Raw genomic sequence first — 22,653 nt, forward strand, 5'->3', positions numbered from 1 at the left:
CTTTAAGATTGACTTTACAATCAGCATTTCCAAATGTAAAAATTCCAAATTTCCCTCAGGGATAAATAAAGTATTTATGATTCTGATTAACAGAGTTTCAAGAGTAAAATCGGTGTACGTTCACCTTGAATCCTCATCAATAAGATCAATAGATAATGGCAAGTAAAACACATCTGTAACTGATATTTCTGCAGTCAAACCACTGTCAATGAACAGTTTGGGCTCACATCCGGGCTGTGACTCTTCTCCTGAACGTCACTGCCCACCTTCACCGTCATGTGTCTGTTTTGCATAAAAAACAATCAAATGAAGCCTGTAAATAGAAACCCTGTGTGTGCAGACTTCAGGTACATGACTTCATTCAGGAAATAAGGACAGCAGCCACTCGCTGGGAAAAAAAAGGAAGTTTTTACTCATCGTTGTTTGAGAAAAGGAAACAGGAATAATTCATGACATCGACTTGAAGGCATTGCTTTTCTATCACTCTGACACGATTCTGAGAATAGAAACAAAAACAAATCCATCTTCAAGGAAATTACAACTTTGGCACCAAAGTAGTACAATAAGAAATCCTTTTTCTGTTAACAATTCAAATCCTCCGCTCCTTTGAAGAACCTCCAGGACCCCCGCTAGATCCACTTCATCAGGATTTCACAACAGTTACATATCATAATTGCTAATAAATCTCATGACCTTACATGAACGAGATGTGATAAACAGGTTGTTTAAATGTGTTATAAATCAGCGTCACAGACTAAACCTCTAGCGATTGTCATGGTCTTTTAAGGCACTTTAGGGGATTTGCAGTGTCAAACTTGGACATCTCTTTAAGGCTCTAAATAATCTCACTAGGCAGAAATACAAAAACTGAAAGAGAACAAAATACCAACAAGAGCCATCAAGTATGTTCCATAAATGCTTTGATATGCTTTTCTCTGGAGAATAAATGAGTTAAGCTGCCAGACTACAGTACACATCTACCTGCTGTGCATAATTGGTAAAGCCCTTGATAAAAGCAGCGCATGAAGCCAAAGTCACAAAAGAATACAAACCCCACAATCCTACTCAGACCCCAAAATCATGCCAGGGGATTTTTGTTTTTAAGCCACTGAGCTTAAAAGAGAGGAGAAATAATAAAAGCCCTTATGACCAGTTCTTAGGAGCAACGCAAACCAGAGGACAGCTGACAGTCACAAGACTGATGAACGTCACATGCATCCCCCCCTCCCTCCCCTTGAAAAGGCACTTTATGTCTGTGAAAAAACATGTGGAAAATCTACTGCAGCATCTCCGTAAGAAAAGTGTTAGTACGTCTGAACGAGCTGAGAAATCCTATAAATATACTCTATTTATGGCACCAAATTACTCAGTACTGATTCCTGATATTTCCCTAAAAAATACAAATCCACAGTTTCCTCTCATCATAACTAAACATCTTTGGAATTTTGCAAAAAGAAAAACAAACAAGTCGACATATTTAAATATTCTTAGACACACATGAGACTCGTCTTTTTTTCAACTTATCCGACAAAGAAGAACTATTCCTCGTTTCTACAGACGTTCAAATACATTTCTCCGTCATTACAAAAATATTCATCTCAATTAATAACTTTCTGTCCAACAGCCTAAAGTCATTAAGATATAACATGTGTGTCTCCCTCTGCAGAGGACCCTGAGTTTACAGAACTTTGGTTTGCTTCAGACATTTCCTACTCAAGTTTTCGTCAAAAAAAACAACAACAAAAAACCCCCCAAAAAACAGAATCGAATCTTTTTTTTTTCTTCGTAGCATTTCAGAACAGCACGATACGATTCAACAACAAAGGACAGTAAATGTCCACTGTAAACATCATTTTGAGTTCAGATTTGATCTGTTTCGATAAACCTGCTGAACAAACCCCACCGGGCTCATTCTTGTGTCGCCTGTGCGTCTGCAGAGGCCGGACAGGGTTCACTAGCTGTGCGTGTTGAGTGTTGACAGCCTGGCCATTAAACATGAAACCCTGGCTCGGATCGAAGCGCAAGCACTGGTCAATGGAGCTCTTTGTGTGCGTGTATGTGTGTGACAGAGAGAGAGAGAGAGAGAGAGAGAGTGCAAGAGGAGCAGGATACAGCAACAAGCGTTAGCATGGCACACATGCAATAACATAACTTGATTATATAAAAAGCTGAATATGAAAATTCTTTGCCCATTTCCCCGAAACCTCGAAGCAAACTGAACCCTCGTTTTAATCAGAGTACAACAAAAAAAAAAGACGAGATCATATAAAAAAATAAAGAGGAAACATCCTAAGTGTAGAAAACTATTCTCCTTTGAGGGCGACAGGAGGAGGTGGCTTCAGGTGAGGTGGTGGCGTCTGGTTTTCACATGACGGAGCAGTTCTCGGGCCTCACACCGGCCTGAAACACAAAGTGACACAGCGACGGGTTAGACGAGGATATCAAACAGTCACACTGACGGATGAGTGTGTTACACACACACACACGCACACACACACACACACACACAGGTGGGCTGTTCTTCGCGTTAACTATTCAACCATGATCACGAAAATAACACTGTTTTTAAGCTTCACTCTCATTGTAGTGACAGTATTTATTTATTTACCAAGCCCTTTGAAATAAACTCTCTCTGTATCTTTCCACTGTGCTCGGTTCTGATGACGGTCACCACAAAACAATCCTGCAGGTTCCTACGATCCACAGAGTGAGGAAGGTCAGCTTTTAGTTACAACGCACCCAATACTTGGAAATGGCTTCAAACCCATTAAAAACACTGGAACTATTCCACGTTTTCATTTCTGATTTAACTGATATTATCTGTTTTTGCTTTTATCATTTTAATTGTTCTCACTCTATTTTCATTTTTTTTGCCTTTTAACTACATGCAGTTCCTGTTTTATTTTTGCTCTTGATGCACCTCGGTACCAGAGGAAATGAGGATTCTCACTCATTGTGTTTTCAGAGAATTTCAATCAAATAAATGATGACTCCATTTTCTTTGTATAACGACTATGCAGCTTTTTTACTGATTCTTTGGAGAGTTCATTTATTAAACAAAACAAAACAAAAAAAAAAAACACATTTTGTTTTTGAAACTCTTTTTTTAAATGCTCAAAATCATTAACTCCTCAAAGGTTTCCTGAAAGTCATTTCTGACTCATAACAGTGGAAAAAAAAGAAGAAAACAACGATCACTCAAAAAACATCCCAACAGCCTGTCAGCCGCATAAATTCGAGAATAAAATCGAACACCTTTAAAAAAACACTGGTCTACAGCCGAGGTGAGATCCAGAACTTTTTATACACACACGTTTTTGACGACGTGACGTCTTCCTTGTTTTTTTTTTCATTTCTCCTTTAAATGTTTCTTATTTGTGATTAAATACAAATTAAAAAGATTCCATATTTCCTGTTTTAGAGTTCATTCGTCAAATAAATCTCACATAGATATTCAATCAGCCATAAAATCACAAAGAGAAAACAGAAACATTTTGAACGGTACCTTTCTGCGCTCATTGTTGCTCATGAAAAAGGAATGTCCTCCGAGGCCTTCAGATAGACCGCCACTACCGCAAGAACCTCCCTCACGGCCCGACGGCTGCCCGCACGAGCCACAGATCACCGTGCGGCTCCGCAGGTTGTACTCATTATCTGCACCGCTCGTGCTGTGAGCTCCCTGCAGGGGGCGACACACAACAGTTTGAGAAGCTGAACGCTGCAGCTGCAGTGAGCTTAGAGCTGCGAGTTATTATTTTAAGTATTGTTGGATTATTTAGGAAAAGTTTACCATGTCATCTTCATCATCATCGTAGACCAGGGTGCGAGTCACCTTCCTCATGGCCATTTCCTGGTGAACAAAAAAAAAAAGACGAATGAATGAAGCAATTGTTTTTCAAAGAAGCAGAAAGGTCAAACGAGGTCAAACAGACGCATGAGGGGTCACACCTCTCCATTGGCGCTGATCAGAATGGTCTGCAGGAGGTCCCCGGTTCCCCAGGAGTCCTGGCTCTTCCACACCAGGTCAGTGGGGGGGTTGTGGGTTCCACCACCAGAAGCAGCCCAGATCTGTGTACGTCAAAGAAACAAGAGAGTCCATGAACACAAGTTCGACTGTTTTCACACTCAATCGGATTTCATTTTAGTTCCTGCATGACTCAGGTCAGATCTTCACACCTCAAGCCTTCATTCTCAAATCTGAATGGAGCAGTAAGGCCTGCAGTAAAGCCTTATTGTGAGGGAATTCAATCAGATATTTGGCCAATCTGGAAATATATTCCTCACCAAGAAATTCTTTCACAAATGTGTTTATAAAAGGTGTCTTCTATTCTCTAAAGACTCCTGTAGGAAACCCCGTGAGAGCTGCTCAAAGTCGGAGTACCTGGAACCTTGTTGGTAAAAAATGTAAATTGTTAGCCTCCGCTTAAAGTAGCTCTTGATGGGTTGAACCAGAGATCTTGCAGGATTCTGATTCCATCACAAACATTTTTTTTGCAATAAAATCCATTCTTAAAAGTAGCTTTTTAAGTTGATTTCAATAACTCGAATACTATTAAAAAAATACTGCCACATTATCAAATGGAGGTTTTAAAAAGGGGTCTGCAGAGAGTCCTAACGCTCGTCTTCAGTTTTTTCTTCATGATGTGTGTTCACATTTCCTTCTCATAATACATCTTGGAGGCATTCATTTGTGCAGCACCACATTTGATCAGTGTAATATCTATGAAGACATTTGTGATGATTTATGATCTTATCAAAATATTGCTTCATGACACCTTCACTGGTAAGAAAAAAAAAGTTCTCTCTCCTTCTCTCCAGCACAGGCTAACATGAAATATCGACAGAGACTCGTCTTGCTCGTGGTGTAAACTTACAGTGACACTTCCTCCAGCCTTCAGAGTGAACTTGTGGGGAAACTTGAAGACGACGGGGGTCGAACTTCCAACCTGCCTCTTCACCTGCCAATTACTCAGAACCTGGTCCTTTAAAAAGAAGAAGAAACAATAGAAACTTTTCAGTGTGTGAAGTCCAAGTGTTAAAGAGCATCTTAGCACCGCTCTCCATTGAATTTATCAAAAGATTCTTAGACATGTTTGTAACTTTTTTTTATTTGTAACCTTTCTTTATTCTGGAAAGAACAGCGAGGTTTCCCTCATTTCCAATGTCGTTGAGATTACAAGCAAAGTGAAACAGGCAAAAAAAAAACAACAACAACTCACTTAGGATGTTTGTTTAATTTAAAGGATATTCTCCTCTTGTTTATCTACAGCTGATGCTAATATCTATCTGTAGCATGTCATTTGAAAGAGATGTTGGGGGGGGGGAATCCAAGGATCCAAACAATCTTATTTTTACTTTATTCCACAAGATGGCGCCATGTCTTTTTTAAAAATGAAGCAAATGCATGCCATTTTCAGAGTTACAACTAGGGGGCACTGTTGAGGCTAGTGAAGGCAAACAGTACAGGTAAATGTATTCGACTCAAAGGTCTCTTTGTTTTTATGTGAAAGTCAGTGAAAGTTAGCAGTGGGTTCGATGAAACTGATTTGTGTGTGTGAGTGTGTTTTTCAGTTTACACATTTTATTAGCACTTCATCTCGTCTGTCCCATTTCTCTCTCTTACACTCACATCCACTCGCACAGAAACACAATGCATGTGCAAGTCCACGCACGGGTTTTCATATAGAATTATAGATTACACCTCATGGGTGCAGCAGATTTCTTTATGTGCGTTTCAATACAGAGTAGAGCAGTGAAGAGAATGAAAGTCGATAACCTCAAGCAGATCGCTGGACGCGTCAATGGTCATTAATGTTCCCAGCAGGGTGTCTTCAGTTAACTGGGAAAACAGGGTTCATTTCCAGAGAGGGAGCTGAAGAAAAGGCTCCGTAATATAAATCCAAGATAAATTCCTTGTATATGTAAAAACAGATTCTGAAAAATAACGGGGATAGTGACAAAAAAAAAACAAATCAGGAGTCTATTAAAGTCCTGTGATTTGTGATTTCCTTATTTAAAAAGGGACAACACACATTAATTTAAAAGAGCAACAAAGTCACACATGTAAATGTGCCACATTTAGCCACGCAGGCTCAGTTCTAGCTGCAGTCCCCGGCAGGTCGATGATATTTTAAGAAAAACTGTGACTGGAACGAGTACACTCAAAAAGCCTTTAAATGCACGTTATGGACTCATTTCAGAAGTTTCTAAACTGATTTTATAGTTGGTTCTCATCAACAGCAGGTGAGAAGATCTGATCCATAATTTGAATGTGCAAAGAGTTTGAAGAGAACCTTTGATTAGAGGTTTAAGCCCTGCAGAGTCTCGCCCTGACATACGTTACAGAAGTGCTACATCACACAGTACAGCACAGCTCGCCCGCTCAGATCCTCAGCACAAGGTCTGTGAACGCCCCACGTTCACCTCGAACACTTTGGATCCGGGTCCATCTCTGTAACTTCAAGACTCAGGAATCGTCTCAGAGAATCTAAAAACGGCAGCAGAATCTCTCGCGTCTTTATAGACCTGTTTTCAGACACGACTCCGTGGCCTCCGCCTGTGACCACGCTTGACCCGGTTTGTCTTCCATATTGATTTGAATGAAAGTTTGTAGTCCGAGTGTAACTTACATTTCTGCACCTCTTTGTGTTTTTCTGTCTCGCCGTCGTCTCTCTGTTCAGTAATGTTTGATGTGGAGCACTAACGCACGCATTTGTTTCGTTTTTAAGAACACATCACAAGTGAATTTGCCCTTAACACAAAAATCAAAGATGAAAATTCAGCCTACAAGAAAAATAGGATGAATGTAAACTGTGCAGACTGAAGCAACAGATGATCACAGCTCGCTGATTAAAACCAACAGCAAGCAAAAATCATCGCTTGTTTGAACTTGTAAATAAAGTTAGCTTTTATATCTTCAACACAGTAAATCTGTATTAAACGAGCTGCGTGCTGAAGGGATGAAAAGTTGTGTTTGTATCCATAAAAAAGGGAACGTCAGAGGTTGCCAGTACGACTCCATCTGTGTAGTTTCTACTCCATTTCACCGTGTTGCAGTTGAAATGCTAAAGCGCTAACTTAAAGTCAGGAGTCACTCACCTCGTCAGCCTTGTTGCTGAGACGGATGAACTTGCCGTCCAGGTCCACGTGGTCCACCGTGATGCGGCCCGAGGCTGAGGCCTGCTGACTGATGCGAGTCTTGGTCACGGTGCCCCCCGCCATGCTGGAGGTCTCGCTGTCGTTGTCGTTGAGGCGTTGGCGCTTCTTGGCGCCGCCGGTGCCGGAGGAGTTGCGGCTGCTGGAGGCTGCGGTGGCGGTGGTGGCAGCGACGGCGGCAGACTGGAGCAGGCGGCTGGTGTGGCTGTGGCTGGAGCCTGAGGTGCGCGTCACCGTGACCTTGGTGGGTGGAGGGCTGGGTGAGAGACGCAGTCTGAGGAGAGCGGGGGAGAGAGAGAGAGACGGAGATCTTACTCAAACATTCACACATGGATGATGAACAGCGTGTTCTTACTGTTCTTTCACTCAGCTTATGTTTGACACACAAAGAAGATAACTCCTCCTCCTGACTCCTTCTGTTCCTTTTAATTTATTTATTTTACATTTTTTGTCCTAACCGCCACTGTATACTGAAATTTCATGTTTCAGTCATGGAGATTTAAAGCAGTAAGTAGCTCTATTTTTGTTTTTTAATTTTTTTTTAAATCAGCCACAGATCAGTTGAATTGGGAAAGTCGGTGTAGAGAGTATGAACTCCCTTCCTGTCACAACCTTAAAAAAAAAAAAAAAAAAAAAAAAAAAAGTAATTTTTCTGAAGGTGGCTGCAACCTCACCTCTCCTCCTCTCCCTCCAGCAGCTTCCTGTAAGCATTGATCTCCATATCCAGAGCCAGTTTGACGTCCAGCAGCTCCTGGTACTCCTCCAACTGCTGAAGCATCCGAGCTCGGATCTCAGCCATCTCCCGCTCTTTATCGTCCATCCGCCGCCGCATCGAATCCCGCTCCCTCGCCAGAGTTTCCTCCAGATCCCGCACCTTGGATTCACTTGCTGAGAGCTAAATTGAAGTGAACAACGACACGCACAGAAGTCGTCGGTCAGGCAGGCTGTACACTGCTGAGCTTCACTTCATTCACCGTCTGTGTTCTGCAGAATTCATGCAAATATCAGTCAAAAGAGCGAGCAGAGAGAGTGTGTGAACCTGTTTCTGGAGCATGCTGAGTTGGCCTGACATGCCCTCGATTCGAACCCGGGTCTGCTGCAGCTCTTCATGAGCGGCTCCCATCAGGTGGTTGTTCCTGTCAGCTGAATGACGGGCGTTCTCCAACTGACGGACACAAAGACGAGACAGTGAGCGGCTGACACAGATCAAGGAATACTTGTTCGACTGTAATGACGGAGAGCTGTTTCCCCTGCAGCATCCAGCACCTACCTTGGAGTTGTAGGTCTTCTCGATCTCCTCCTTGTACATGCGGACTTGCTCCTCATGTTGAGCTCTCATATCAGCGAGGGCCTCGGCCAGCTTGCTCTCAAAGTCCAGCGCTCGTCCGCTGTCCACCACCTCGGTGCGTGACCTTCGGGACTGGAACTCCCGTTGCTCCTGCAGACACAGACGGAAGGACTTTGAGTCTCATTGGCGTTCACTCTCTTTTTCTTGATTATGTCTTTGTCTAGTCTAACTTTGACTTGTGTTGTTAAGAAGCTTATTTGACTTTCTAAATCAATGTATTACTTTATTAAGCAACAACGAGCCCCCGAGGCTGAGGTGGCGTTTGGTTTAATTTCTTTCAGACTCTATAAACAGTTTCACGTGTAGAGCAGCAGCTCTGGTCAATAAAGTAAATTGCATTGATCAGTCTGTTGCTGTGCAGTAATTACTTGTTTAGAAGAACAGAGCTGGAGCAGACAGAGCAGACTCTGTTGACCTTAAAGCAGCCACTGATCATGATGCTGAAGTTTGGAAAACAAACGTTTGAAGTCAGTTTTGGTCAGGCTTCAGTGTTGTGGAGAATGTGTGAACATTCAAAACGTTTGCAATCCATAAATGTTGACTCTCGCGTCGTGTCTTATCATTTATGTAAAAAATAAACATGAAATAAAAGAAGCAAAGAAAGAGGTGCATCTGAGGGTCAGATCTGCATCAGGAATGCAAAACAAACAGGCAGGTTGTTTGAAGAGAATCAATATCCTGTGGAAAAGATGAAAAGTAGGACGGATGATTTCGACAGCTCGATAAAAAAAAAAAAACACAGAGGGGTTGAGGTGAAGAGTGAGAACCTCAGCGTGGATGTTCTTCTGGAACTCCAGTTCCTCCCTCAGAGTCTGCAGGCGGTTCTCTGCATCCACTCTTCTCAGCATCTCGTCCTGCAGCTGCTTCTTGGCATCCGCTAAGTTTCCTTCCAACTGGGAGGGAGCAGAGAGGGGAGAGGAGAGGAGACGTTCTTTAAATGAAGGCCATGTGAGAGAAACACAGCAAATCAAAGGCAACTCAAGATGTGATCAGCAGCATTGTTAGAGCCATTATGACTACAGAGAATTAACCTGTAGTACTCAAAGGAGGCCAGTAGGTGGAGCAAGGCCATAGCTAAATCAGAGTCAGTCCCGAGGTAAAATTCATTGATAAAACAAGCAGCAGACAATGCAACCTGGTCTGCCTCCACACCTTGTCTTCATTCATAATCAACTGCCTGGAGGGTTTACAGACGATCACTGCTGAAGAGTCCACCGAGTCAAAACATTCTCCCCATAACAATCAATGCAAGTCTTATGATCAGATCCTTTCTAATCATGGCGGTGTGTTATAAGGAAGTCAACCTGTGATATCAGTGACGGTATAATATATCAGTCAGCAGGATTTCTAAGATTTTCGTCTTTTTTTTTTGTTCGCCCTGAGCCATGAAGTTGACCCATTCTGCACAAAACAACCACCTCACTCACATCCGTTAAAAAAAAGAAAAAAAAAAAAAAAAAAAGCTTTTTACCTTGGCCAGGTTGGCCTTGAGGTCCTTGAGCTCAGCCTCCAGGGATCTCTTCTCCCCCAAGGTGGTGGTAAGCGAAGCATCTTTAGTGTTGAGCAGGGCCTCCAGGTCTCTGAGCCGGGCGAGAGCAGCGACCAGGTCAGCCTCCTTTTTACTGTTCCTGTAAAAAAAAAAAAAAAAAAAGAACAGGAGATGTGCGGGTTAGTTTTCTTTCTTTCTTTTCTCTTTTTATTTGTACGTTTCATGATCACCCACTATTTTTGTCTCATATTTCTGTGTGTGTTTCACTTTTTGCCCCGTCTTGCAGCTTGTTTGAGGTTTTTCTCGACTGGTGTATTTCATACTTTTAAGGACTGCTTTTAGTTGTTGATTTATATTACGGTGCTACATGAAGTAACAGCAAAGTGTGGATTGCAAAATGTAAAAAAAAAAGAAAAACCAACACATTAAAGCAATATAAGATAAAATAAAGATCCTGCTGACTGCAAGCATTTCTTTGCCTTTTTCTGAAACACTGTCCTGTTGGTTTGAAAGGGTTAGGGTTAGGGTTAGCCACCCTACACTACCCTACACAGATAGCAGCATAGCATTTAATAGTTGTATTTTACATGTGATTAGCACACTAAAAGTACTTTCATATGACATTATGTAGTCTGCTCCTTTAAGATGTATTTTGTTTAAGTTTGCATCAGGTCTCTCTGAGAGCAGCTCCTTCTTTTCTGCTTCAGCTGAAACTTGAGAGGTGCTGGACGACACACACACACACACACACACACACCACCATTGTACAGTGAGAGAGTCACAGTTGTCCACTGTTGATGTGACTAAACATCAGCGTACTGTTATTAGCCTTCATTGCTGAATGAGAGTCCATAAAACTCTGAAGGGAAGCTGCTTTGAATTAAGGGAATGCACGTTTGTCGCACACGTGCTTGTGCGCCCCGCCTCTTCTCTAACATCGCTACAGGAACCAATTTAATGTTCCGTTTCAGAAATACACACTTGGACACAGCCATGGAAAAACTTTCAATCACCGCAGAAGAAGAGAGAGGAGCGAAAGAGAGAGAGAGAGAGAGAGAGAGAGAGAGAGAGAGAGAGAGAGAGAGGCTGTACGCAGTGAAGGTGGTTCATGAACAGCAAGGGAGGAAATGGGCTCCCTGTTATTCTATTAAGCCCTGTGGGCCAGTCTTCATTGTCACTAATAACGGCCATCTGCCAGAGGAGATAGCTTCCAGGCCTCTTACACAGACCTCAGAGTCGAGCAGTTAGACTGTAAGAAGTGAGTGAAGATACGTTTAACTGTGCTACAGACACAGCAGAATAAAGTTACTCAACGACAGGATAATGATTAACACATTAACAATATGACTCCCTTCACAACCCTCACAAGAAGTTAAAATGTAATTTTTTTGATTTATGATACTGCAATCAATCCCTATTACTACATTCAATGGACTCCAACAGGGCTTCAGAGATGCTTGGAAATGTAATTCTGCTTTTAAAGACAAAAAGACACACTCGGAAACAGAACTACTCTGTATAATAGAGTGGAAACAGAGTAAAAATAAATCGAGTCTTTAATGTTCAGGGGAAAAAAAAAGTCAGAAATTAAAAGCAGAGAAAACATGTCTGTGATGCTTTACAGATGTTAGATCGAGCTTCGAGAGCCTGAAAGGGTAATTAACCCCCCCAAAAAGGCAGACGACTCATTGTTCAGTTTCAACAAGAAGAGACAGCTCAGTGTTTGAGTGGATCCACATCAAATAAGCACCATGGCATAAAAGCAGGCACGTAAGAGAAGAGGAGGGACATCCTGCCTCTTTGAAGGACTGAAAGTCGACCTATTGTGCTGATCCCCCTTTTTAAATCTCACATGCTGTGGACGCCTTGTACAAAACGTGGGCAAAGATTCATCTCATGAGGGAAACGTATGCAGGTGTAGTGTCAGGATAAGTCTGCAGAGGGCGCCAGACAGCTTGACACTTCCCCGATATTAAGCCATGTATTTTACGAGACAACTTCAAGCCTCGACCTAAGCAGTTAGAAATGCTCTCTTCTACCAGCGCTGGAGAGCAGCCCGGCAGCCCTGCAGCGTTCTGCCCTCCGGAAGGCTTTTAGGAAGCTGGCCAATCAGAAGAAAGTGGGCGGAGCATTTAAGAGACAGCAGCTAAACTTTTTTTTTTTTTTTTCTCTCCGACAAGAGTATGATATAAATAAGGATTTTGTTTTGCTAGTCACACAAGGCTGCACTAAAGGTTTCACAGACTGACATAACGGGTAAAAATGAGGATAATATACGATTTTTAAAAACATACAGACCATGAAGTAGTTTTACACACACTTGCTCAATGTCATGTTACCCTCATGGTATGACACTATACTTCTTCTGCTAGTTGTACCTGCTAAATCTAAAGTCGTTTAACAACAACCTTTCGTGGACTCTTAACGACCAGGTGTTCAAACATTCCCGTTTTGTGCAGTAAAGCACCAACTCATATTTAGAAAACAGGCTTCAACTATTTAAACCAGTTGTCTTCGTCGAGTAATTCTGTTCTCTTGAACGGAGTGATGTTAATTTTTTGTGTGGAGACCTTTTCATGTAGAAAGATAACTTTGACTCCTCAAGAGACACAAGAATGTAACTTTTTACAATCCAGGTGTGCAGGTATCTGGGATTATGGTGTCAGAACTCACACACTCGCCACGTTAACGCCTTCAAACATTCCCTGAATTCTTGCACCTACAGTAACACGGTCGCCCCTTACAAACATGTCAGCCATCCAAAGTGTCATAACAGGCAAAATGAGCGACAGATTACAGGGGTAAAATGATTCATGTCTTCTACTATAAAAAGGTTTTTATTTTTTATTTTTTTTAACTTTAACAGGATAATGAATTTCAGCTCCGCTGGTCGGGCCATGTTCCCTCGGGCTTGTGAAACTCTGTGGGTGTGATAAAAACCCACTTTCCAGACTGCTGCTGTTGTTTTTAAATCCACCACAACGCTGCTAGCTCACATATTACGGAGCCCAAAAATGAACCTTAAAATACAAAAACAGGTCTTCTCGATGAGACTGAAACAAAGACAGGGATGTTTGGGTTGTCAAAAAGTAATTGCACCGGTGAGGTGAGCACACACAATTTTAAATACTGTTTAGAACTTGGCCCTCCCTCAGTCGTATATGAAGAACAAAGAACGGATCAACCTCCCTCACAATCTAAGAAGTAACACAAACTACCATCCTGTCAACACTGAGCTGGATCCATGTTTGGGTGACTGTGGACACTTTAAATACATGTTTGATACAAAGCACTTTCTCTCAGCAGAGGATACTTAGGTTTTTATCAAATAAAGAACCTGTAGGCCTGTTAGCATCTTGGTCGCTTTTAAATGAATCTAGAACCAGCAGGACTCGGGGTTAAATGCCTTGCCCAAGGACACATCAGACATGTCGCTGCAAGAGCTGGGTATCGACCCCATAGTGTTGTCACGTGAGCTTTATTGTTTGTCTTGCATCACTTATGGTTTTTTTGACTACAGATGGAAATTAGCGACTCACGAAATCTGCTGCAATCATCTTTTCATCTTTCTTTGCACAAATGATCGATGTCACTGCACACTGTCCCCCGATGAATACAATAAATGAAATAGAGCTATTTGACTTCGATTACTTTCTGCACTGTAACAGTTTAACGGGTCTGATTCTGGAGGCAGACGAGTGCTCGTGTGGCGACGCTAACGTTCATTAGCGCTAATGGGCCCAGCGGATCGGCTCCTGCAGGGAATTAATGGACGCAAGTGGGGTTTTGTGTTTGACTATTTGTGTTCACTTCATACACAAATATGACGGCAAGACAAAGAGGGCTCCGTGCTTCAGAGTGGCATGCTGTGTCACAGTTTGAAGAATTCTTTTGTTTGAAACTTCTTGTACGGTCACGCCTTCAGTAGAAGAGGCCTCAGCGGGAAACGTTGCCAGAGAGAAAAAATGTCGACAGGAAAGAATGAAGAGGGTGAAGCTCACTGCTCTTTGAGGTCGAACTGAGACTAAGTGGTGCCATAGTGATCAAGTCCAACTTCAGACTTTTAACGATGACTGATAATAAGGCATTTGGCAAGCTAGCTTAAAATCTTCAGCGTCGCACTTTAGCCCGTTAGCGTGCCAACATCTGCTCATTAACAGAATCAAAGTTTAGCAGAGACTGCTGGGGATAGCACATATCGAACGTGCAATACTGAAAACATACTGTGCAATCCTCTTGTGACATCCCGCTGCTAATACAGTACTCTGTAGATGTTGATGATTTTCTTATTTACTCTCTGCGCTTTTCCACACAGCTAAACACATCTGTTTTATCTCTGTGAAAAATTGTGTTTGGGTGTCACATTTACACACACAGTTACTTTTCCTTTAATTCTCTGTTTTTTATTTGCGCTTAGAGTTCATTAGTCCAGAAGCAATCCATCATAAGCCCCATATTTTATCTACATTCACAGACTTTTCTTCAGTTGTTTTATCTCTTATTTAGGTTCCTTATTTTAATAATAATAATAATGCATTTGACTAATATTGCTATCTATTTACTTTATTTCTACTGCTTTATTTTGTGTAAGAGTAACGATCGAAGTTCTCCCAGGGGATGAAGTATTTACTTCCAAATAACTCTCCAGGAACAACAAAGTCACACTACTAACATAAAGACCAGCTCATCATTATTACTGTTCTATAGTGTTACTTTGGCTTCAGAGTCAGTTCTTATGCACGTTCTTTTTATGTACATACAGTTTATGATTGACAGCTCTGTGCTCTTCTTTAACATGTTATCTCTGCTTCTGGCATCTCCAGGATGCTGTTCCTGGATGTCTGCTTCAAAACAGCGTGTGGCGTCTAAAGACAACGAGGGGACATTAAAAAAAAAAACGCTGTCAGTGTGTGTGTGTGTGTGTGTTTCTCTGAAGTAGTGTGGGTGAATTTGTTCATGTTCGAGTGTGTGGGAGTGTTGGACCATAAAGTGTGTGTGCTGCCGTTTATGCTGAGAGCGTCTTTGCACTGGATGTGTTTCTGTCTGTGTTTGTATGACATCATTGCTAACAAAGTGTGTTATAAAACGTATATGTGGCCACACTTACAGCCCGTTTACCATTTACATACCCTGCACACATCCCCCTCCTTATATGCTATTTACATAATCCAGTGCAGTGTGTGTGTGTGTGTGTGTGTGTGTGTGAGGTCTGAACTACCCGTTTATATAATCACGTATAAAAAATTTAATTAAAGCGCCCCAGCATAAACATGCTCAGACTTTATGTTTACATTGTGCTCTGTCAAAGCTGTGACGCCTCCAGCCTGCCTGAACACGTGTGGAGTCACAGTGCAGTTATTATTATTTTTTTTATTTTTTTTTAAATCACACTTTTATTATTTACAAAACAATACACAGTCAGCATGAGGCTAACAAAAGTGGTGCCGAGGATGGCTGAGAGCCAACAGAGGAGCAAACAACTGCAGATTACATTTGGGAAATTAGGTAAATAAAGTGGACAAACAGCAGCTTGTTTCATCAAGTACAACAAGGCGGCAGAGTTGATGCTGAGCTGGTGAATGGTGGAGGACCTCCGTGACACCTTGACCGCACAGCACGCTTAATTCTCCGTCAAAGAAAGAAATTAAAAGTCATTTCGGAAAGCTTTATTTTGTGTAGACCTCGTCTTAATTTCTCGTGCCTTCATCCCGCCCACGCTCTAAAGTCTGCAGCCTCGAACAAAGAATATTACTGAAAAATAATAAAGGTTTACACATCACTCCAGCGGCAGTGTGAGAGCTTTTTAAGGCATTTCGTTACAAAAGAGTAAGTGACATATTTTGAGGCTCAGAGACAAAATGGGAGCTATTGGATGGAGACATTGTGAGATGGGGGGGGGGTTTGAGAGGAAGAGGAGAGGAGATGAGAGGCTGGTGGGGGAGTGTGAATTTGAAATGCGAAAAAAGAAAATAAAGAAAAAAGAGAAAGAGGGGGAATAATAGAGACAAGAAATCTGAGGAGGAGGAGGAGGAATGTGTTGGCTCAGCTCCCAGCCTCAAGGATGACTCACAGCTATCTTTGTCCACCCCAGTAACGAGAAACGAACCCCGCCTCGTGGAGTGAAAGAGAGAAAAAAGCAACCCCCCCCCCTCTCTCCTGTTTTGCTATGCCGTTACCGTGACAACCAAGGCCTTGTTCATCAGGCCTGCTAGTATGCCATTACTACACGCTGCAGAAGGGGTTTTTTTTTTTTCTCAAAATGTCCCAACAACACTGACAGGGTGCTGCCTTTCCTAAACACACAAACCTGTCATTTCTGGACGATATGGGAAGAAAACGACCGCAGCAACGAGACACTAATGGAGCGTTTAGTTCGTCCACAGTGAGAACTTCACCAAAACCTCCATTTAAAAAGCTTCCTATATTTCTGTGAGTGATTGTAAGATTATATCTTTGCATCATTTTTAAACGCTTCACTCTGGATTTTGACGACAGTTGGTCTCGCTAAAGTGAAATTTGTGTGCCGAGTACGTTTCATGGCCGCTTCATAACTCTTCCAAATTTAAAAACACTTGAGATCGTACGGCTTCATTCTCTGACCTTTGTGCTGACACAGCAACCTCCGCCCCCCCCCCCCCCCCCCGCCCGTTTTTTTCCGACTATCGCAGGAAAAATCCTCGCTCACAGTACTGAGGGTCAACACTATCGCCTCTCGTCTGCACTGAATCCGGCTGAGACATTTGACAGTGTTGTTTTGGAGAGATCTGCTGCCAGGAGAACATCCCTGAGAGGATGTAACGTGTTCACTTATTTGACCTACATTTCCAGAAACATCGTTTCCATCAGTCGGATAATTTCAACCGTTCACAGTTTTGTCAGAGGAAGGAAATGTTGACGGCATCACCTGCGGTTTATCTACATGAAAATCAGATGTGAAAGGGACTTAACAAAAATGTATCAAGGATAGTGACAACACAATCTAAACCACTTGTCGTCCCTAAAGGTTTGAACACATGAATAAAGTGCACTAACATGGTGCAGTATGAGACAGTTGCATTGAAAAGCAAAGTAGGTGCAGGGAGTGGAGACACACGCTGCCCACTGCAGCTGCATCCATGTGCTGTTTACCATCGGGCAGCCCCCCTGCAGCAGGGGGGGGGGGGGGGGGGTTCAGCACTTAGCACATGGGCACATCTGCTGAAGCTGTGGGGAGACAGAAGGAGGGGGTCGGTCTCATTCACTTCACCCGCAAGCTTTTTCCAGCTAGTGTGTTTAAAGCAGCCATTCTCTGCGAGGGGCCGTTCGAGTTCCACACACAATACGTCGCCTCCATCACTTCCTGTCGTACTCGTCAAAGATTTCCTCTGACATGCAGCACCAGAGTCCATTGATCCATATGGTATGTTGCTACATAAACACACGGACAATCACACACACCCCGTCTGGAAAGCATGTGTGGGCACGTGTGGGTGGGGTTTCCCGATGACTCACTGCTCAAACACCCGGGACAGGAAAAAAAAAAAAACAGGGGGCTCTCCCGAATTCCCCCCAGACTGTCGAAAATGTTCCCATGTCTTATTACCGCCGACTTTTCCCTTTTTTCCATCGTCACCATGTTGACTTTACATTCACAAAGCTGCTTTATGTGGAGAACTCTGGAGGGAAAAGGAGACTAAGAGCAGAGCCAGAAATAGAACAACAAGCAGAACAATACTATGAGAACAGCAGATTACAAAACACATCTTATCTAATTCTTGCTACGACTTATTATTTTCATTTGAATGAAGTTAAATTAACGGAAAAAAATCGCAGCCAAAAGAGATACCTGCAAGGGATGAAACAATGTGAGGAGGTAGTGAGCGGTTTACTATCCGAGTCTGGAGGCACGTTGCGCTTTTCACAAATTATTAAACTGTTTGAGAGCACACAGCTTCACTATGTTGTCACTGGAAACATTTTTTTTAAAAATCTGTGTTTCACTGTGACACTGCAGGGTATTTTTAAAGCTTTCCTAAAAAAAGCAACAGTAAAATAAAAATAGTAACAATGATTATTTATGAAAGGGAACTTTGAATAACGTAATAAAGGATCTCTTTGACTGAGTGTCAGCTCCTCCATCATTCAGGATCATAACACTTATTAAAAGAGTCATTGTTGTGTTTAGGGGAAAAGTGTCTTTTAGACTTCAATGATTAACAGATACACAAACAGTTGCTTCATCTCAGACTTATTTCCAGTGAACTAGATGAAGACAACATATTTTAATTTATAGATTAAAGATGCATTAAAAGTCTGCAGACGACTCCTTACATATAATTAAACTGAATTGAGACTAAATTAAAATATTCACATGAGAGGAGGTGAGCACGATGGGAGCAGCACAGACTCGGGCCTCCTCTTTTCCACGAGTGTTGTGCAACTCGCTCAAGAAGGCCCGCAGTCACAAACACATAACAGGCTGGCACATGACTGCTTCCTGTGTCTCCTCAGGGATGCACAACACGACAACAGGGATTTTGTGTTTGTGGATGTGTTTGTGGATGTGTGTGTGTGTGTGTGTGTGTGTGTGTGTGTGTGTGTGTGTGATAAATCACCAGAAATCGACAACAGAGCAGTCTTTGCCAGAGGCCGCTCACACACGTCCACATGTGGCGACGGGAACAGAGTCCCTGTGTGTTTGCTTTTTACAGCAGAGCAAATGTCGACCGTGTCTGATAGGTTACAGAGAGCAGACGTCTGACGGGGCGACCACGGGGGGGGTGGGGGGGGGGGGGGGGGGGGGGGAGCGGCAGGGTCCTCTCAAGTCAAACTCCTGGTTTTGTTTAAACTGTCATCAAAACAAACTGCATGCTAAAAAAATAAATACATGTCCTCTCTTTGTCCCATTCGACGCTGCAAACATTTGCATCTGTTCATATAGTTCCTCAAACAGAGCGTCAGTCAACGCGTTAAGAAAGAGAAGGCTGTTCCGCCTGATTATAATGCCCGTTTGAAAAGAAAGTGTGTGTGTGTGTGTGTGTGTGTGTGTGTCCACAGACACCAAAGGGTAAATGAAACCAGCCTTGTTCCTCCCTGTGTGATTAGCTGATGATTCATCCAGCAGTGAGTCACAGGCTGGTGGTCTGGGTGTTCGTTCATGAGCTGCTTTTCACTCGATCACATTATCTGTGATGATAAAGAATCAGCGTCTTTTGTTTCTCCTTTTTTTTTTTTTCCCAGAACTGTTGTTACTATGCTTCCTCTGTTCCCTGTGAGTTAATTGTTCTTATAAGACCTCGATGACACGTTATAGACCGCCACGTGTGCAGTACAAAGAAAATGACAGTTAAACATAAACCATCTGCAATTAAATTTTTTCAACCTCGCACAGCCTGCAGGCACTAAAACAAGTTTAGAAAGTACGTTCAGCTGCGGTGCCGCAAAACTCTCAGTCAGAGTCCGACCTGCATCAGTCCTCTGCACGTACAGCGTGCGGTGCTGCACATTCCTTTCACTACTTCAGTTGTTTATTTTCCTCATTCTGCCTGGAATAGTTTCTCAAATTACATCCTGGAGTTTTAATGTCTTTCATATTAACAAGAAATCTGTAGGCCGCATCGCCACCTTCACTCGTGCTCCGTGCTGGACGGACAGATCGTGTCCCAGCCTGGAACACATCTACCTCCAGCTGCACTCAGTCCCTCTCATTGTAAATGCTCCTATTGTTCGCTTTAAGCTAAACAGTGAAACACATGTGGAGTTTATGAGAGTTTGATGAGTTTTGGTCGGCATTCTTCTGGTTTTGTTAGCTTATGGAGGAGGAGGGAGGAAAAAAAGGGATTTGAAGCTTGGAGCAGAACCAAGTTGTGGTTGTGGGACGAGCCTGACGATTGGGTGCTCTCACGCAAAAACCTAAATGGACTGGCATCGACTATATGGAGCAAAAGGCAGTTTGTATGTGACGCATCAAACGGGAAAGGGAAATAGATTCAAAAACAGAAACACAATCAGAACAGAGGTGCATCAGGTGAGCGATTAAAACTCTGGAAATAACACTGTGCCGACTTCCAGTGATTGTCTGCTCTGGCACTGTGTGTACGGCTCTCTGTGGCACACCACACCCATCTGGCAACGAGTAAAAAGAACAGTTTCCAAAGACTTGAGTGTGTCTGAGTTTGTGTGAGAGACATTCATACATACAGGAGCGCACTGATAAGGTTCCGGTGATAACATTTGAACAGTACTAATCACTCTCTCTCTTATTAGAGTTCAATGAAAATCAAAAGCTGAGGCCCCACATCAGGATGTAAACGCGTCTCATCACATTTCCTGTAAACACCAGTGATTGTTAATGCCGAACATCTGAGTCGTCTCCGCTTGATTTTGCACACTGACAGAGTTCCCAAACGAACTCATCGCCCCGCGTCGATTCTCTGGCGTCACGGCTCCAAACAACCCGCTCAATGTACGTTTATTTCAGCCTAAATTATCTTCTGCAGAGCTGGAAGCTGGGAAGCAAACAACTGTTGCATAACTGACCAGATGGTGTAACTGGAATGGTTCAGGTTATGGTGCACCCACCTTCCCCGCTTCCCAATAGGAAGGTCCCTGGGCAAAAAGAGCGGGCGAGCAAGAGAGAGAGACAGAGAGAGAGAGAGAGAGAGAGAGAGCAAGTGAACGAGAGAGAAAGAGACTTTGTGGAGTCCCACCATCTTAGAGTGATTTACCCTGACCATGTGCGAGTGAGTCATCAAGGGCTTGGCGGGCGCTGAGGGCTCTATGGAAACTCTTATTCTGTAAACTCCACTCTAACACACACACACACACACACACACACACACACATCAGCAGCCTGCCAGAACCGCCTCTCGGTACCCAGTTCTGGTCTGCCTAAGTCCAAGACCGACTCTCTCATTACTTGCACACCAATAAACCCAGCAGAGACGGCTCCATGCAGCAGAGCTCCAGCACATCTGTTGTCCATTGCTGAGGAGTCCGTTCACCCGAGCAGCAGGACGCACTCTTAACGCGCCTTACAGCACCTACTGGCATTATCTATAAGATCACCTGTACTGTCAGCTCTGCTGTTCTGTGAATAGAAAAGCAGAGATCAGAGAGAGAGCCTGTGAGCGCTGAAGCTGAACACACGGTGACATGAGAAGTCAGCTCATCAGAAGATAAAGGTTAGTTTAGAGAAAGAAGAAAAGAACCTTTTCCAGGCATGACGAGTAGATCGACACACATCTAATCTAATCTTTTTTTTTTTTAAAGAGAGTTGTTCATTTCTTATTCTAAAAACAAAAAAGTCTTACTGCTTCTTCAGCTTTGCATATACGAGGACCGGCTGCATTTTTCTGACTTCTGTTGTTGTTATTAATTTAATCTTTAAAGTTAACAAAGTAAGATACCTGAAGATTTAACACGGGCTGAGTGAATGGCTTTTTCATCGTTTCACAAAATATTCAAAGTGGAAAAAAAACCAACAGTTTTTGTAGACAAACTCTCCTTAAATATTTGGATCCATCAGTCGACGATCTGTTCTGTTTTACTCGGGAGGAAACTTGGCCGAGTCTCAAACCATCCCCTCTAATGTGCTTTATTTTGAAAGAAAGAGATAAAAATCAACACTATCCTTTAAGAGCACTTAACAGATAAACACAGTAAAAGTCATCATTAAGAATTTGTCTCCTGGAGGATAAAGTGTGTTACTGTTTGTCTCCTAATTATTCTGTTCCAGTTTAGTTTAAAAAGAAGGAGAATACAAGCTCTAAAATGTGCTTATGTGTCCCATCAAGATAATTCAGGGATAAATTATCTATTGCTCTCAAATGCAAAGTGTACGAAAGAAAGAGAAAGGACTCTTTTTTTTTTCTTTTTTTTTCTTACTTTCAAGAAGAAATTCAACAGCTTACAAAGAGTGATCAAATTTGCATCCCTGCTGGATAACAGCCTGAATCACGGCCACTTCTCAGCGCTCTCATCTGGCCCGGCGTGACTCGATGTGACAGGCAATTGTCTGCTGTCACATAATACAAGCTGAGCTCATCGTAGGGGAGCACAGGGTTTCCCCCCGAGGCAGCCAGCACAACAGAGGAGAAGTGATCAAACAGCATGAGAAAAAAGATGAACAGTGGCTGCATGGAGCGGGCCGCTCGGGGTGGATGCTGGTTGTGCTGGTTGTTCGTGGCCTCGGGGAGCGAGACTCGTGACGCTGAGCTCGTTTTTTAAATATAAAGCCGACGATCTGGAGGACGAGGGGAGAGGGGTTTAGATTTTCCTTTAAATCTCCACATTAAAACCTGACAGGCCGAACAGGAGCATCAGGACAGCTAATTTATGGGAACCTTTCTTGACTGGAACACGTCACACTCAGTCAAATCTTCTGTTGTGAAAAAGATCTATTAGTCGAATGAGTCTTGTAGTTCAGAGATAAATGCTACTCTGAGCTTGGTGCTAATGGCTGCTGGCAGCATGCAGTCCATTTTGAATGAAGCGGTCAGACTTTCACGGGCGAGTCATCTGCAGAAAAAGCTGCCAGAGTCGATATTCTCGACATTTAAACAATGATACACCGGGAGCGTCAAAAGCTGGTGAGATTCATTTTCCAACCCAGTGATCACGCTGACCTTACAAAAAGCATGTTACAGTCATTCATTTTTGAGCAAGTCTGCATAATCAGTCT

General features: G+C 42.8%; 1 protein-coding gene across 4 annotated transcripts in view; it reads right to left on the minus strand.

Moving 5' to 3' along the window:
* Positions 1–389: 389 nt before the first annotated feature.
* The window catches only part of LOC306823463 (lamin-A-like), a 35,280-nt gene continuing 13,016 nt past the window's right edge, over positions 390–22,653 (minus strand). For all 4 annotated transcript variants that reach the window (XM_079343014.1, XM_079343015.1, XM_079343013.1 and 1 more), the window contains 11 exons: positions 9,975–10,131; positions 9,271–9,396; positions 8,426–8,593; positions 8,195–8,320; positions 7,830–8,050; positions 7,099–7,429; positions 4,875–4,982; positions 3,949–4,068; positions 3,791–3,850; positions 3,506–3,679; positions 390–2,400 (listed from right to left, as the gene is read on the minus strand). In XM_079343014.1, coding sequence (XP_079199140.1) covers positions 2,365–2,400; positions 3,506–3,679; positions 3,791–3,850; positions 3,949–4,068; positions 4,875–4,982; positions 7,099–7,429; positions 7,830–8,050; positions 8,195–8,320; positions 8,426–8,593; positions 9,271–9,396; positions 9,975–10,131 — 1,627 coding nt within the window. In that variant the 3' untranslated portion in view covers positions 390–2,364. The remainder of the gene's footprint in view (positions 2,401–3,505; positions 3,680–3,790; positions 3,851–3,948; positions 4,069–4,874; positions 4,983–7,098; positions 7,430–7,829; positions 8,051–8,194; positions 8,321–8,425; positions 8,594–9,270; positions 9,397–9,974; positions 10,132–22,653) is intronic.

Source organism: Symphodus melops, assembly GCF_947650265.1.
Source record: "Symphodus melops genome assembly, chromosome: 5".
In the NCBI taxonomy this organism is placed as follows: Eukaryota; Metazoa; Chordata; class Actinopteri; order Labriformes; family Labridae; genus Symphodus; species Symphodus melops.